The sequence below is a fragment of the Pongo abelii genome, chromosome 8 (genome assembly GCF_028885655.2).
Source record: "Pongo abelii isolate AG06213 chromosome 8, NHGRI_mPonAbe1-v2.0_pri, whole genome shotgun sequence".
Taxonomy (NCBI): domain Eukaryota; kingdom Metazoa; phylum Chordata; class Mammalia; order Primates; family Hominidae; genus Pongo; species Pongo abelii.
Window position 1 is genome coordinate 73,117,287 of NC_071993.2, and position 18,013 is coordinate 73,135,299.

An 18,013-nucleotide genomic window follows, 5' to 3' on the forward strand; every position below is an offset into this window, starting at 1 on the left:
GGGCAATGTAGAGAAACTCTGTCTCTACAGAATATACAGAAAAATTAGCCGGGCATGGTGGCACGCACCTGTGGTCCCAGCTACTCGGGAGGCTGAGATGGGAGGATCACTTGAGCCTAGGAAGTCAAGGCTACCGTTAGTGATGATCATGCCATTGCCCTCTAGCCTGGGTGACAGTGAAACCTCGTCTCCAAAAAATAAAGCCAACTTTGGCAGCACTACAGTTGTATGAAGCACATTTATGTGAGACAAAGACACAGGTTACACTTTCTTTCTTTTTTTTTTTTTAAGAAATAAATAGGTTTATTCTAAAATTAATCCAAATAATTGAAATTATAGGGAAGGATATTAAGAAGAGAAGAGATTACAAGACAGAGGAAAGCATAAAAGAAAATAAGGTAATTAAAACTTCAAATCAAGAAAAGGTTCTCAAAAATCTGACTTTGCCTACCCAGGTACAGTTGGTGGCTATCAAATTAGGACTCAGTAATTACTTGTGTCACTGAGTGAAAGCTGCTCATTGCTGCCAAGAACCTACAGAGAAGGCCAAGGGGCTGACGTACAGCTGTACGGAGCAGCAATAAGCACCCCAGACACAACTTCCTAGATAAGCCAGGCCTCCTCATCCAAGTACATCCTGGATCCTCTTTCTCTCTGGTTTCCAGGTACTCAGGAACTAGGCCATTTGGCAGAAAACTGTGGCAGAAAACTGTAGCAAAAAAGCAATCCTTGGCTTGATTCTGGCAAAGTCTGAATGGGCTAAAAGCCAAAAGGAAAAGCTGGGTTATCTGAATGACAGCCTTCAGATCCTGACTAACCCTTTGGAAAAACTTCTCATTTGTTATTCATAATAGAATAAGATTTCCAGCAGTTACATATGTGTGAAGATTATCTGAGGAGCTCTGTTAGCCCCTAAACCAAATGCAGGGCTTGAGGCCAATGCCCTTTGGTTAGACAGAACCACACTGCCCAGATGGCTAGAGACCACCCAGATAGCTCAATCCATCATTAAGTTATTGTAAGCAGCAAACTGTAAGCAGAAGTGGATGATGAAGATGGAAACAAATATAAGATAGGGCCTGTCCCTGGCAAACTAAGAACCTGAATTTCAGACCTCTCTGAAATAGGTACGACTACCACTGCTGGTGCAGGGACAATCAGCGACCTATTAAAGTGCCTGGAAATGAGATGGATTGCTGCTTAACTGTGTCTCTTTCATTGGTCGTGGTATCAGTGGGCACACACGACTGTTTCACCACCAGGCGGCAATATCTCACCAGGAGCCCATTCAAGCATGGCCACTGCCACATTTGTGATCTCGTGTGTGCCCAAGTAATCAAATGAATGCAACCATCCACAGTAATTACCATTAGGGTCATTTAACTATTTAATTGCTTTTTGAGATTATTGCTGAAATTAGGAAGGGAGCATTGAAATGGGAAGGGGGAGGTTAGAGAAGACAGAGATTTAAAAGAAGCAAGTACCATTTTCCAAGTATAAAACTCGTAATATTAAAAGTGACATAGCAGTATATTCACATGACTACTTAAGTCTAATGCAGAAACAAGACAGTACAGTTTTTGCAGAGGCCGATGTGACATCTGCATGAGACATGATACTATTAAGACTCTCTACCCATCTCCGCTACAGAGTAGCTGCTATATGCACACATACACAAAAATACAAAATGAAAAGCCTACAAAAGTGTTAAGTCAAACTAAGGCTCTTAATTGTAAATTAAAGTGGCTACAGTAGGTCCCTTTGAAAAACACCATCTCCCCTGGCACCAATGTTGTCACAGCACAGAGGAAGCGAGTGGCTCAGGGTCTGGTCCTGGGGAGACACTCTATAGGGGCACATGCTTCTCCATCTTGGCAGCTGGCAAGCCACAGTGGTGTCTGCTGGGTGGCTCTGGGTTCCTGGACCTCATTCAACATAATGCACTGACCACACAGCTCTGACCACAGCTACTCTCAAAGAGGTGCCTGCCAGGTCTCCCTCTGACACACACACACACACACACAGACTACCCACTCTTGGAATCCACAATGCACTGCTGGGCAAACAGGAAACACACACACACACACACATAAATGCCACACCAGCCCTGAATGGCATGGCCAGCTAGTCACAGTTGTTGGGTCAGTAGTACAGTGCTCAAGAACCCTTCAGACTAACATGCCAAGGAGCCTGAGGAAAAGTCTGGTAGTCATGGCTCTCCCAGCCAGCATTCCCAGTGGGGGAAACTAGAAGATACCAGCCTGGAGAGGCTGAATATTCAGGAGTCCCTGAGATGGGGAATGGAACACAGGAAAGTGTCTCTTGACTCATCTTAAGTACTCCCCTCCCCAAATAGAAACCTCAAAGACTGATCCATTTCCCCTAGGGCCTGGGCCAGGAGTAGCTCACTGCTCACTGCTGAGGAGAAAGGCACAAGCTATAGTGTCATTAGAGCAGGACAGTGGCTCAGCCTAGAGGAGAGTTCCCTACAGGGAAAGAGGGCAGGAAATGGGCGCAGGGTCTGGTCCTGTCCCTGCACCACCCTGAGCAGCTAGTCTTGGGAAGGGATTACAGGCCCTGGGCCATAGGCTGCTCGCCATTCTACTTTCCTATCCTGTTTCTCTCCCTGTGCTGCTCCCTTTTAGCCAGGGCTGAGAAATGTCCAACACCTGAGGCAAAACTGCCATAGTACCTCTGAAAGCTGAATCAAGGGGGAAGAGGCAGAAGAACACACTAATAGAGAAAATTTTCCTTGCTACGGGTGCTCTTTCACACCTACCTAGGGTAAGTCAAGGCAACTTGTGAAGGTGCTTTGAGCTGTTCCTTCAAGCAAACACATTTTCATTACATAATGGCTTAACGCAAGGGTGCAGGGAAGGACCACCACCAACTTTGGTGACATATTTGAATCTGGGTGTTCATCCTACTCTGATATTCAGAAAAGCATAGAAAAAAAAGCTGATTTCTGCTCATCACCAGCCCAGGATAGGGTTCAGGTGTGCTCTGACCACTGCCACTTCAGGAAGGCAGCACCATGGCCAAAAGCTCCTAGATTATTTGGAAACCATGTTTTCTTCCTAGTCCATGGTAACAAGAACAAGCCAATGGAAGCATCACTCCAAACAATAATCTCCAAAGATGGTGGCAACCAAGTGTCAAATGGGGACTGCAGGCACAGAACAGACCACCCCAAACCCTGCCTGGGTGGATGAAGCAGGTATGCTAGAATAGTCCTGTCCTGCAGAATAGGGAACAGCAGCTTGGTTGATCTGTGTCCTGGAAAAAGAAAATGAGTTGCAATAGAAGTGATTCTAAGAGAGACAATGAACCTACTCTTAAGAGAGACAGGGCCAGGCATGGTGGCTCACGCCTGTAATCCCAGCACTTTGGGAGGCTGAGGCAGGGGGGGGTTCACCTGAGGTCAGGAGTTCAAGACCAGCCTGGCCAACACGGCGAACCTGTCTCTACTGAAAAAGAAAATTGAAAAATTAGCCGGGCGTGGTGGTGGGTGCCGGTAATCCCAGCTACTTAGGAGGCTGAGGCAGAAGAATCACTTGAACCCAGTGGGTGGAAGTTGCAGTGAGCTGAGATCATGCCACTGCACTCCAGACTGGGCAAAAGAGCAAAATTCCATCTCAAAAAAAAAAAAAGAGACAGAGAAGGCTGAAAAAGCCTCCTGCTTAGAGTATACCTCACACCCAGCTGAGGAAACATCCGTTATGTAAACGCCTCCTGCCTGAGATAACAAAGAAGCTCTAGCTGTCTCATAAACTGTACCCCAGCTTCTCTAAAGAATCAGGACAGGTCAGAGCTACCACACAATGTTTAAGTAAAGTTGAAAGCTAAAGAGTTTAGAAAAGGAAATGGTTAAAACAATTCCTAGGGTAACATTTATAACAAGGGCAAAATCATTATGTAATGGAATTCTCTGGGGTCTTCAAATTAAAAACCACAAAAGGAAGACAAGAGGAAGAACAAGAATCCTGAGGCTCAAGCTGTCTCATGGTCTATCCTGAGTTGTGCTCTATGGAGCAAGACCAGATGTCAAAGTTGTGCACGGCCTGTTCCATACCCCAAGAACCTTCTGAAGGCTGGAATCCCCTTGAGACTAGAAAGGGTCCAAGTTCAGTGGGGTTTTGGAGAACCATTCATCTGGCTGCCCTGGGTGACAGTGTCGGTGCTGTACAAGCTGTCCAAGAAGACCGAGGACAATTCTGCAACCATATTCCTGTCAACAGTTGTCTGGGCCATGCCGTAGATGGCACCCTACAAATCCAAACAAAGAGACATTATTAGTGAGGCCAGGTCCAAAAGCAAGAATAAAACTGCAGCAATAAGCCCCTTCTCCCCGAGTCCTAGCTTCGCATGTGCACTGCCCTACCCCATTTCCACCTTAGGCATCCCATCATTCTATCAGAAAAACAGCTGGCATAGTCAATTTTTCACAGGGACTTTCCAGTCTGCCTTTCTGCATAAAGGGACTAGCCTAAGAAAATTCCAGAAAAAACATGTTTACTATCTTTCCTGTGACAAAATTTTCTTTTCAAATGGACACTACCACCAGCTGCTTTTATACAGAAGTCTCTAACTTGCAAGGTACTTTATAGTGTATCTCATTTGAGACTTCAGCAACCCTAAGGGATGGGTGATGCAGAGATCATCAGCTCCAGTCAACAAATAAAAGATGTCTGTGGCAAACGGGCAGAGGCAGGAACAGATTCCAGGTCATCTGATTCTTTCAAACTCTCCACCAACACCTAAATTTCCAAGAGAAGAAAAAAAACTCCAAGTGTCCCTACCATTCCTGTGGTCTTCGCTTTAGGATTCTTCATGATTTGGGTGACAGATTCTCGAATGTCCTTTAGGAATTGTATAGCTACTCGTTTCCGGGCGTGTAGTAATGTGATGCAGAAATGAATACTAGGAAAGAAGAGACAGAGAGAGATGAACCTTGAAGAAAGAAAAAATGTTCTAAAATGATGCAGTCCCAAATACGGGAATTTCCTGGTTGCCCTTTCAAAATATTTCTGACAAGTGTAGTCATCCAAGTTGTTCCTAGTCCTGGGAATCTCAGCTCTCTCATGCTTGGGGTGTCAGGCATGGGCTGGCCTCAGAGCTTCTCGGCATGACTGAGAACCATGCTAAGAGGATGAAGAGGGTTGGCTGCTTTGTCCCACCCACCCCCTCACAAATTCCACCACCATTCCTTCAACCACGTCACCATCAATGAGACACTTTTATCTTAGATAATCAGCCCCCATGTTCTCTTGTGGGGACAGTGCCACATGGCTGGGGTCTTAAAGGACTTCAGGGCACAGAAGAAATTCTACCTCGCCCTAGAGGAATTTAGTGGGGTTTAGTGGAATTGTGAAGAGGGAAAAAGACAGTCCAGATGGGACTGGCAATGCACCAACGTGTGGAAGGCTAAGCTGTACACAGAGGACATGAACAGACCTGTACTCAGTTGGAGTGGTGCATTTACTCAAAGGCATCATGGAAGATTAGGTTAGAAAAGTCTACTAAAGAAGGCAGTAGCAGGCCTGAATGATTAGAGACCCCCAGGAAGGTCTTGAACTAAATATTAGCCAGGTAACGAGTATTTTATAAGAGCAATTTGATGGCTGTGTACAAGATGGATTGGAGAGTAGAAAGGCTAGAGACTGAGAGAAAAACCTCATGACCAACCACTGGTCTAGGAGGCTGTCACCTAATTCTGCCAGAGTTTAAAGCTAATGGTCTTGTTCTTTGTATCTAATAATTCCAGGTGGCAAAAGAGAAATCCTTTAGATACTACAGTTGCTACTAACATGCTAGTCTCTAGCAGTCAAACTCTATACTTCAGGTTACTGTACCACCCAAGTTCTTCCAAAGTCATGGAGCAAAATAAGGGAAAGAGGCTTCTTCAAGCTTACCTGGGTGGGAACTGCAACTGGTTCAAGTTCCACCCCTTAGCAGTCATCAGGTTTGATAGTCGGTAGATGTCAAAATCACGGGATCCGAGAGCAATGACTGACAATTGGGGATTCCCAAAAACAAAGATGCCTTTGATATTTTCCAGTCTTAAAACAAAAAAATAAATAAAGGAAGAAAAAAGTAAATTCAGTCACATACAGTCCCCTGGTCACTATCTCTTTAATCATTCAAAGTCTTCCTTATAATGAATGCAATCTAACCCTTTGGGCTTTAGTCTTCTCACCTTCAAAAAGAAGGCTACACTGGATCAGTGGTTCTTACTGAGATCAGAATCATAGATGGAACAATAAAAATGGAATTCCAAGGGCCAAACCCCATCTAGATCTAATAACTCAATCACTGACTTCGAACCTGTCTACCCAACTCCCAATTATATTCCCCTAGATGCTTCTGAGGCATGAAAGATGTACTAAAAAAATTTCTGGAAAACTAATCTGCCCATATCCACAGTTCTAAAAAGTCTAAAGCAAGAAATGGTATAGCAGGTCTTAATAAATGGCCCTATCAGAGCTATAGGAGGACCTTTTATATATATCTAATTTTTATTTATTTGTTTGTTTGCTTATTTGAGACAGGGTCTTGCTCTGTCACCCAGGCTAGAGTGCAGTGGTGTGATCATAGCTCAGTGTAACCTCAAATTCCTGGGCTGTTCAAGCAGTCCTCTTGCCTTAAGCCTCCTGAGTAGCTGGGACCAAAGGTGCACACCACCACATGTGGCTAATTTTTATTTTTATTTATTTTTTATTTTTGAGATGGAGTTTCGTTCTTGTTGCCCAGGCTCGAGTGCAATGGTGCCATCTCAACTCACCGCAACCTCTGCCTCCCGGGTTCAAGCAATTCTCCTGACTCAGCCTCCTGAGTAGCTGGGATTACAGGCATGCGCCACCACGCCTGGCTAATTTTGTATTTTTAGTAGAGACGGGGTTCTCCCTGTTGGTCAGGCTGGTCTCGAACTCTGGACCTCAGATGATCCACCTGCCTCAGCCTCCCAAAGTGCTGGGATTACAGGCATGAGTCACCGTGCCCGGCCTCATGGCTAATTTTTAAATTTGTTGTAGAGATAATGTCTCACTATGTTGCTCCGGTAGGTCTTTAATTCCTGAGCTTAAGCGATCCTCTTGCCTTGGCCTCCCAAAGTGCTAGGATTAAAGGCCGGAGCCACCGTGCCTGGCCAAGGATCTTTCTCAAATGAGAAATGCCTGCAGGCAGCTTTCCTTCCCCCTCAATATACTCAAAGAGCCTCCCCAATCCAGTGACACATAGAGAGATGCGCAGATAAGATGTTAACAGATACATTAGACAAAGCATGCAGCCTGTTCTGGCCTTGGCTTAACCCAAGATTTCATTGCCCTCCTTTCCTCATTCCTTCTGGCCCATTTCCAATTATTTTCTTATTCCAATAATTCTTCAAGTATGATTCCTGGAGCAGTAGCATCAGTATCTCCAGAAATGGAAATTTTTAGAGCCCATCCCAGTTCCACTGAATCAGAAACTCTAGGGGTGGGCCCAACTACCTGTGTTTTAACAAGTCCTTCAGGTGATTAGAATGCATGCTCAAGTTTGGGAATCACTGTCCTAACCATTAAATTATACATTAGCCTTAGGGTAAGAGCTGTCAGTTATTAAGACATCCACAGAGATGAGACAAACTACAAATGAGGCCCCCATCTCTGAAGACCCTCCAAAAGTCAGGGCAGAGAAAGGGAGCTTCTTCTCCCAGGCCAGCTGGTCTGGCCTAAGCCCTAAGCTGCTGCCCTAAGCCCTCTATATCGCAGGAGACAACAGGTGGGCTAGCACTACGGATACTTAGCCAGGCAGGTGCCTTGAGCCTACTAGGACAAAAAAGCAACAGACAAGGCAGAACCCCAGTCTTCCACACATACTCTGACTTGAGGAAGCGAGCAGTTTTGATGATCTGTTTGGTAGCTTCAACATAGCCGTTCTCACCAAAGTGCATCAAGGCAGCCCAACAGGCTGCGCTAATGCCACCAGGCCGTGAGCCTGCGATGGTTGGGGAAGCATAGATGCCACCCTGCCAATCTGTATCAACGAAGAACTGATAGTTCCTGTACTTCTTGTCACTATACAACACCAATGATGAGCCTTTCGGGGCGTAGCCATACTGTGGAAGAAGCAGCAGACAAGAAAAGTGAGAGTATAGTTCTGTCTGGCAGACCTTGTCTCAGAACTCTCATCATGCAAAGGAAATCCTATTTATTTCTCAGTTTCTCTGTTATGTTTCCCACTCACATTAAGGATTCAAACTTAAAATGCTAAAGGGTAGTAGGAACTTAAGGGATGGAGTTTAAATTCTCTCTGTTAGGAATGAGGAATCTGAGACCCAGGGAAGAACAGCGCCCAGTTAATCAGTTTACTCCCTCTCTTGCCCAGCATGTGGTTTACCTTATTTAAAATATTTCTCTGGAGGCCATATGTCAGGATGGAAACAAGGGTAAGTTTGCAATGGAAGCCAGGAAAGGATGGAATTTGTCACTTCAAGTTAAAATCACCATCTGACCCCCTTCCCATCTTTTTTTGCTTAGTATTACTAAGAATATTATGCATATGAGAACAGAATGATGCTCAGAATCTAAAAGCTACTTAATCCAGCTTCAAAATTAACTATGTAACTGGTTTCCTTATAGAACATCTGACCCCCTAATTAACTCTTACTAAAACTAACGTGGAACTAATTTCATTACCTGAACCATCCAGAAATGGATGGTTATGGGAAAAAGACACAGGAGCTATCTGGGTGGTAAGGAAAAAACAGATGCTGACTGAAAATCGGCTGCAGATCACACCGATTTTGAAAAACAAGTCTTTAATATACTTGAGTTTAAAACAAGCTCTGAAAATGCAATCAAAACAAGGTACACATTCCTGAGGCTGCTAATACTTCTTCCACATCTGGATGTATATTCGATAGCATTATCAACTGATCTAGACTTTGTCTCAGTCCACCAAGGGTGGCAGGCATGGCCATCTCAAATGCTGAATGTTCCTGAGCACACAGGTTCTTCCCCTTTCCCAAAAGACTCTTCCGTCAACATTCTCCTGTCATGTAGGCTCAGGAGCCCAGTTGCACAGCAGCTCTAATGTTATCTACCAGCATGGGAACTCCACTACCAACCCTCACACTCCTCTACCCTCCACCTCAAATCAGCTCAAGGCTTCAGGGAGCTTTTTTAACAAGGGCCACTACACTAGCATGTTCTAGTTACACACAGTCAGTGGACACAGAAATTCTCTTAGCCAATTTGAGATAAAGGTAATAGGTTCATTTTCACTACTGCTTGTCACCTCTACCACTATACCCCATCACCTGAACCAGCTGATCTGGTGACGGCAAAGAGAGAGTTTAAAACAAGCATCTGATGAGAATTCTATAGTTAATTTTACACTTTGCGGGGAAGCTACCAATTTATTTTATCAATAATAGTCAAAATAATCAACTGGTAACACTTGATCTCCTCCTTAGCTCACCTTATGGGTGTCAGCTGAAATGCTGGTTACACCTTTCACCCGGAAATCAAATGGGTGCTCCAGTGGGTATCCTGCTTTCTCCATAAAGACGATGAGGAAGCCTCCCAGACAAGCATCAACATGAAGGGGTATTTTGTATTTGACAGCCAGCTTGTTCCAAAAAACAAAGAACATAAGATAATTTCCTTTATAGCCCTATAATAAAAACTGCAAGACATGGGTGGAAAGATGGGCTATAAACACAAGGCTATTTTGTATTATGCCTCCCATGTTTTTAAAAAATGGCTATTTTTAACATTCCCAACAAAATTTATCTTTCAAATGTATTTTCCCTTCAAAATAATTCATCTGAAATATGGTATCAATTTTATATTTAAATATGCATGACCTCAAACTCTCTGCAACATGAAGCAGGAAATGAGTAGAGCTCTGATTTAGGCTGCCTCTCGCACAAGGGAAAGGTCCTGCCTCAGTCACTGCAGGATGAGGCGTGAGGGAGAGGGAGGTGCTGAGGGGCAGCATGTGGAATATCACCCTTTTGGTGGGCACATTCCTACATGCAGATTATTTCCAGATCTCAATCTAAAAGGCAATCCTATTTCAGAATCTCCAGTTTAAAAGGCCTCAGCCTTGTACTATCCTCCCCCACAGCAGAGACTAGCAACTTTTAGAGGCTTGGAACAGAGCTGCAGGGCTTCCCCTAGGGCTGATGAGAGCTACTCATCACTACTGTGGTCAAAAACAAAAATAAAAATCGCTTCTATTTGCCAAGTACTGCCCCATTAGGCTTTGTTTTAAAATATCCATTTGCCTGCCTTAGCAGCCCATTTCTCTCATATACCTTGGCCACTTCAGGGACAGGATCTATTACACCATGAGGAAACTGTGGGGTAGAACAGACGAGCATGGCAGTGTTCCTGGAGATGGCTCTTCTCATTGCCTAGGGATTTAAAGTTTAAAGGAAAATGAGAATCTATGTCACAATTACTCTTCTCTTCTGCTGCCAAGAGCAATCTGGGCTGCTAGCTTAGAGTTCCAGTTCCACTAGTACCCCCTCCTTCACCACTCCAACTGGGAGAAGACTGCATCCCACCATGGTGACAGGACACAGGTGACTCCAGGTAAGTCCATTTGGAGAATAGTCTGAGAGCATAAAATAAGAATAGAATCACTGTGGGGGCAAAAACAATATTGAGCTAAGAGGCCAAAGAGCCAAATGTGAGCCCCAGCCCCACAACCTACCCGCAGTGAAACCCTGAGTACGCTACTTCAGTCTGTTCCTTATCTGTGAGCTACAATAATATAACAGCTTTATCAACCTCTCTGGAATGTCATAAAGCTCAAATGGGATTCTGACAGAACCCTGAAACTAGAAAACTCCTCTACACAAACGTGAGGCATAAAAATAATCACTATTATAATGACAATGGTATTAATTCAAGCCAATCTAAACCACAGTGAGAGTCTTTTTTTTTTTTTTGAGACAGGGTCTTGCTCTGTCACCCAAGCTGGAGTACAGTGGTGTGAACACAGCTCACTGCAGCCTCAACCTCCTGGGGCTCAAGTGATCCTCCCACCCCAGCCTCCTGAGTAGCTAGGACTACAGGTGCATGCCACCATGTCTAGCTACTTTTTAAAATTTTGTGTAGCGATGGGGTCTCACTATGTTGCTCAGACTGGTCGCAAACTCCTGGGCTCAAGGGTTCAAGCAATCCTCCCTCCTCGGCTTCCCAAAGTGCTGGGACTACAGATGTGAGCCACCATGCCCGGGCCATGGTAAGAGTCTTAGGAGAAGTGAGTCCATGTTCATTTTAAAAATAGAGAAAAGAAAGGAAAAGTGATGGCGCTGACCGCAAAACCAGTGTCTCTCAAGTCCCAAGTTAGTGACTAGATCACCTACCTTTTAGAATTCATGAACCTATGAAAAGACTGAAGCTGCAGTCAATCACCACTATCAATGCAGTTTTTCATATTCTGGCTGCCACAATCAAAGGCAGTCAGACCCATCTGACTGGAAACGGCTAGTCAACAAGAGGACCCTTCTGCTGTCAGAGCCCAGCACAGACAGTGGGCCCTCCAGAGGGACTCACCCGCACATCCACCTCCATCATCTTCGTCAATGGGACCCGCACAATCTTCATCCCAAAGTAACTGGCTGCTTTGTTAAATGCAGCATGGGCACTTTGGGGAGCCACACTAAATGACAGGGAAGAGGAGAATAATGAAATTCAGGCCAAAATAATAGAAAACACCATTAGCAGCTAATTTAAATTACCGAGAGTAAATTCTGATTATTTTTCCCCAAATTAAAAATTTAAGTGTTTAGACTGCTTTACTGTTCTTTTTAAGCATACCCAAAAAGAGGCCAACTGATTTTCTGCAGAAACTTCCCTCCTATTTAGGAAATCATTCTGGCAACAGGAAGAAGACTCAGAAGTGATCCCACAGTGAGGGATCCAAAGCATAAAGCAAGGCTGGCAGGCGGAAAGCTGGGGGACAGAGACTTTGGATGAGAGCAACACAAGGCAGAGCTGGCTAACGGTTGCCTACCAAAGACAGGCACCTCAGTGAGAATGAGAAGAAGGCTTCCCGGCACAACACATGTTCAAGCAGAAATGTTCACACAGCGGCCAAGCATCAGCTCAGTGGCCCCTTCCAACTCTGAAAGACCACAAACCTGAAGAAACTAAAATCCCCATTTCTCCTAAACATTTGGAAATAGTATTTCAAATAGTGTTGAAAGAGAAAATGAGGTCACGGGTATTTGCTTTAGACTTTCCTCAACTACTCCATTCATACAACGAATCTGTTTCCTTTGAGGAGAAAAATCTCTACTACTGAGGAAGTACCAAGCACCAAAGATCGACATATGAAGAAAGAATGGCAGCCTGGTTTATTCTCTTATGCTACATATGAACCACAGATGAACCACAGCATGAGACCATATGCAATAAATCCCCTTTGTCAAGTGATACTTGCAGTAAAAATATTAAGATGTAGGATAAACATACTGTACAAGGGGACAGTCTAGGAAAAAATAATGTAACTAAACATCAAATTTATGTCCAAGGAAGGCAATGTGGATAAATCTCAAAAAGATATTTTTATTCTTCCTCCCAGAAAACAGCCCTCACACTAAAGTTTTCCCAGAGAGTACCCTGAGGCAGCCTATAATATTAAGTAACTTTCTAAGGTAAGCAGAACTAAAGTACCTAGAGAGCCTTCTTTAGGCTCCAAATAATTTGCAAATATCACAGGATTCAAAGATGTAGTCCTCAAACTCTCACTTTTGGAAAAAGGATCTTATTTTTGCTTGTAGTATATACTATGTATGATCTGGGGGTGGGGCGGGATGGGAATGATCTTTAAAAATAACTGGCTGATCCATTTAGAATTTTACTGAATGTAAAAGGATAAGGGCAGACGGGCTAGGACAGGCGGAAAGGGGACCAGAATTACCAGAGGAAGAGAAGCAGCAGGAAAATGGATTATCTGGTTTAGTTTCATAAAGCAGTACTCCAGACAGACAAATCCAAAAGGGGACAAAACAGCCACACATACATACATTTCTGGAGTTTTGATCCCCTTCTCAAAGGCCAGATCCCGATATGCTTTGCAGGCCATCAGTATGCTTTCTGTTCCCCCAGAAGTCACCTATAATAAAGAAGAGATGCCATCTGTTGGGGGAGTCAGGAATGCCCCGGCTCTTCATGCCCTGATCCTGACAATGTTTGATATAGAAACAGATAAGGTCTTGGATGCATGCTGCAAGGCAGACACTGCCATGTCTTCCAGAAGGAAAATTTGGCTTTATTGGCTAAGCCTAATTTTGGCTCAGGAGAAGAATGAAAGCTACTAAATAATGAGCAGAAACTCAGCACTGCCTAGGCAAATGCACATTCGGCCAGATCCCACCTATTCACAATCCATTTACATTTCTGTATTAATTTTTCAATTTTCAGATAAGATAGGGCATTTTATGCCATTCAAAAATATCAGAATTTTAATTTAAATTTTCAATACCTATTAAAGAATGTGAAATTGTGATTACAATTCTAGTAAACTGTGCAATACACTAAAAAGAGACATTCAGACTTTCCAAAGTAAACTGCTGATTTTGACAGGTTTGAAAGACAGAGAAAAGCAGAAGTTTCTACTTGATGGAAGTTTGTTGCCTTATTTAAAATAAAACAAAAATCCTAATTTTTTTTAAATGAAGTAAAATGTTTTCCTAAAGTTTGGCCTAGCCCCTCTGATAAACACATTTCTTTACCAGAGTTCAAACAAAAAGACGTAGGGGTCTTTTTATTCATCTTATTTCCCTCACTGGACTATAAATTCATGAAGGTAGGGACCAGTCTGTTCATGACAACATTCCTAGCACCTGACATAGTTAGTGGCTGACACCTAACAAACCCTCAATCCATTTTTTTTTTTTTTTTTTTTGAGACAGAGTCTCACTCTGTTGCCCAGGCTGGAGTGCCGTGGCATGATCTCAGCTCACTGCAGCCTTTGCCTCCTGGGTTCAAGCAATTCTCCTGCCATAGTTACCCGAGTAGCTCGGATTACAGGCGCCCACCACTACGCTCACCTAATTTTTGTATTTTTAGTAGAGACGGGGTTTCACCACGTTGGCCAGGCTGGTCTCAATCTCCTGGCCTCAAGTCATCTGCCCACCTCAGCCTCCCAAAGAGCTGGGATTAGAGGCGTGAGCCACTGCACCTGGCCTTCACATTTCTTAATGCCTGACTTGACTCTCAGTAAACCTTGAACAACACAGGCATGTCATAGCCACCTGGCTATTTTTTTAAAAAATAATATATGAGAATGAATCGTTCCAAAACAAACAAAAAGCCGCAATACTAAACTAGTTGGACAACTTCTTAGACTTACCATCTCTGAAGATTCATACAATCTTTGAAAGGTTTTTTCAATTTACAGGTGAGAAAGCTGAGCCCTTGAGGAATTAAAGTGTTTCACTCAATGTCATACATTAGCATCTGTTGGTAAGAAGTAAAACTTTCTACACTTTCATATTTAGTGTAGCTTAATACAAGATGGAATCAGAGAAAGTGACCACTGAACTTTCCTAAAATAATATCCACACATAGGACAAAAATACCATTGGATACAAAATCCCTCTGGCCAGGAGTTATATGGAAGATGAACTGAGAAAAGTCATTTTTTGACTCTGGAAGTCTTTATGAAACATGTGACCATCACCACAAAATAATGCACCCAACTTGGGCATGGGACACTTGCAGGTCACTACATTTCTATGCTGCAGAAGGCAAAGTGCTTACAGCTGAGGTCAGCTCTGCAAATCAGCAGCATGTCCTGTGGCTTAGCATAAAACCTCAGAATGTCACAAGAGGAGTCAAGCCAGCTGTGAAGAAAGTCGGGGAGGGACAAGCAAAGTCCAAGTCACCAGTGCGTCAATCTCTTCATAAGGTCCAGTAATGACCTAAGCAATAATATTTCCAAATTCCTAGTCACCTGCTTCATGTGTCCTGTTTTTAGTCCAATAACTAGTCAAAATATCATTATTTGTTATGCAAACACCAGTGGACTTTTGACTGTAAAAGTAGGAATACCTAAATTCTACTTTTTTCTTTTTTGTTTTTTTTTGAGATGGGGTCTCAATCTTTCACCTAGACTGGAGTGCCATGGTGTGATCTCGGCTCACTGCAATCTCCACCTCCCAGGCCTAAGAGATCCTCCCACCTCATCCCCCAAAGTAGCTGGGACTACAGGCACACACCACCATGCCTGGCTAACTTTTGTTATTTTTTGTAGAGACAGGGTTTCACCTAGTTGCCCAGGCTGGTCTCGAATTCCTGGGCTCGAGCAATCCACTTGCCTCAGCCTCCCATGGTGCTGGGACTACAGGCATGAGTCACTGTGCCTGGGCCTAAGTTCTACTTTTAATATGTATTTTTGATTCTGTGTTTTAAAATGCTATTACTCTCCTACTTCTTTCTACCTCCTATACCCAAAGAAAAACAGGAATTTTAACTGTGAAGTAAGATAATGGAGGTCTCAGTAACCATTTGTTATGTTATTCAACTTCTTTCAACATGTATAAAAACTCACTTTAACATACGATATGTATTTCAGAAAACAAGAGATCATCATCTACTTGGAAAATTTTCTTTCAGATGCTGTTTGGATCTGATAACATTAGCACAAGCCAAGAAGAGTGTTTCACATGATAACCTAATTTCTTTTAATATGTGAAGTTACCTCTATCATTGTAACTGAGACAAAGTTAATAGAAGGAAAGATAGTTTAAGGTTGAAGAACAAAGAATGAGAGCACTTACAACTCTTAGCTAGGAATAGCCTAAAGACTGCCCAGCCATTTGGTCTTATCTTCTGGCTTCCCACCTCTGAACAGTGAACTCCTTCTTCCCTAGAAGCAGCTCATCCAGAGAGAGAAATAAGAAGCTAAGGGAGGAGTGGGGGAGACAGAGTGGGAGAGGGAAAAAGACAATACCAGTGCTGATTAGTTATTTTATAAGTCTAAATATTAGAAGAGCCTGGGAATCAGACTCTATCCTTCTTCTGATCCCTCACACGTGCTGAAGAAGATCAAAATAATAGAGATATGGTTTAAAATTGCAGCAATGCAAAAAACCCCTAGGCCTGGACTTCTGGAGTAAGATGGGAAGAAAAAAAAAGGGTGAGTGCAGGGAGAGAAAAGAGTCAAAACCTACAATAACAACAACCAAACAAGGAAAGAGAGATAATCTAGGCAATAAACTTCAAATATTGGCAATCAAAAAAAAAAAAAACGAAACAGTGAAACAGCAGAGAGCAGAAGTAAGCAAAACACTAGTTTCTAATCAGCCCTTGAAACTGTACTGCAAAGTCAGCAAAATCCTGAGAATTTTCCTTTATACCCCCAAATCTGCAGAGGCAAGCTGAGGGGGTTTCCTTATCTTCTTCCTCTTCTTATGAGTGAGTGGTAAACATGGCTGCTAGGGAGAAATGAGCAAAATGGAAGAGAGAACATCAGGATTGGCTCTTTAGAGTGAAGACTTCAGTGAATTAAATAATCAGAGCTCAAAGGGTATTCTCTCTTCCAAATAAGAGAGTGAACTCTGATAGGTAACTTTGAAGAGAATCTCAGAATAGACCTGGTTATTCTAATACAGACAGAACAAAGCTTTGGCTGAGCTTTGTCCCCAGGCAAATGGTCTCAGACAGGAAGCACCCACAGTGCATAAGAACAAACAATGTCTGGAGAATGTCACCCCAGGATAAGAGAAAATGGCAAGGAAACTATGCAAACATACTAAAAGGCAGGGGAAAAGGTAGTATGTAGCATGCAAAATAAAAACCCAACACAGAAGGAAACAAGCTAAGGGATGAAGGAAACCCCTTATAACTTTCTCACTATAGGAAAATATCATAAGAACATGAATTTAACAAAACAAAGAGTTCAAAACCTAGACCACGAAACAACAGAATGAGCTACAGACCTAAAACAACAAAGCCATACAGAACTAACAAAGACATTAGGAACAGCAAGGAATAAAATAAACATTGCCAAGAATAAAAATGCTGACTTCAAGGAAAAGGTCTGAGATAAGTTTATTGAACCCAGATTAAAAAAAGACAGATTGAAAGATCAATGCCACTCCATTTGTGGAGAACTGTGTTCAATCTGGCCAGAGGCAACCAAAAGTCATACAGAGAATGGCTGTAATGGCTGGAAGTCTGTGAAATCATATGAACAGCGGAGTAACCCAGAAAAACGTGGGGCAGAGAAGATTCAGGGAGAAAGGGGCTTTCAAATAGACGAAGGTCTGTCACATGGAAAAAACAATTATGGAACTTCTATTTCTAGCAATATTATATACCTTGAGCAACCTTCCTAACTGAAATAACTAAAAAACTTGATAAAACATCAAAAAAAAAATTTAAACCTATCACTAAGCTAACATAAAGAAACTTGCTAAACCCCCAAACAAAGCAAAATCAAGAATCCTGCAAGGTAAGCTAGTGCCAAAACTAGCTTTCACCCTGAGGCGGCACCAGCCCCTTCAGACTTCAAACTCCTACACTGACAGATGAGCAAAGGATGGACCAGAAGATATATTAGAGACTGCCCAAGATAAGGAGTCCAACAGGAGATGGCTGGAAAAAACCACACTCTTCAGTGTACAAGAAATAAATCCCACTACTGCAAAAGAGAAAAGAAAAACTGTTTTTCTCAACCCTGATGTTCAAGTAAAGAAAAATAGCAATCTTTCAAGAATGTGTAACAAGGAAGACTTTATGTGAGTTTGTGGTCAAAAGTCACACTACCTCTGTGGTACAAAATGACAAGCTAAGGATTTGACTTAATTTGGTTCCAGTGTGGTGGCAATCCCCAGCAACTCACAAAGGTATGACAAACCTTCTCTGGAAGAAGAGAACTTCCAGACTTAACTTCAATCTAGGCCTCAAAGAATCCCTAGGTTCCCAGAAAAATGAGTGGCTCATAAAAAAATAAATAAAATAAAATCACAAATATAAGGAAACAAGGAACCACGAGTGAAGCCAGCAGA

General features: G+C 42.9%; 1 protein-coding gene across 5 annotated transcripts in view; it reads right to left on the reverse strand.

Moving 5' to 3' along the window:
• Window positions 1-1,363: 1,363 nt before the first annotated feature.
• Window positions 1,364-18,013, reverse strand: part of SGPL1 (sphingosine-1-phosphate lyase 1) — a 62,186-nt gene continuing 45,536 nt past the window's right edge. For 4 of the 5 annotated variants that reach the window (XM_009245511.4, XM_024253123.3, XM_054521688.2 and 1 more), the window contains 8 exons: window positions 13,025-13,113; window positions 11,550-11,655; window positions 10,301-10,399; window positions 9,460-9,609; window positions 7,857-8,095; window positions 5,913-6,059; window positions 4,800-4,920; window positions 1,364-4,266 (listed from right to left, as the gene is read on the reverse strand). In XM_009245511.4, the coding sequence (XP_009243786.1) occupies window positions 4,126-4,266; window positions 4,800-4,920; window positions 5,913-6,059; window positions 7,857-8,095; window positions 9,460-9,609; window positions 10,301-10,399; window positions 11,550-11,655; window positions 13,025-13,113 (1,092 nt within the window). In that variant the 3' untranslated portion in view covers window positions 1,364-4,125. 5 annotated transcript variants of the gene reach the window in all.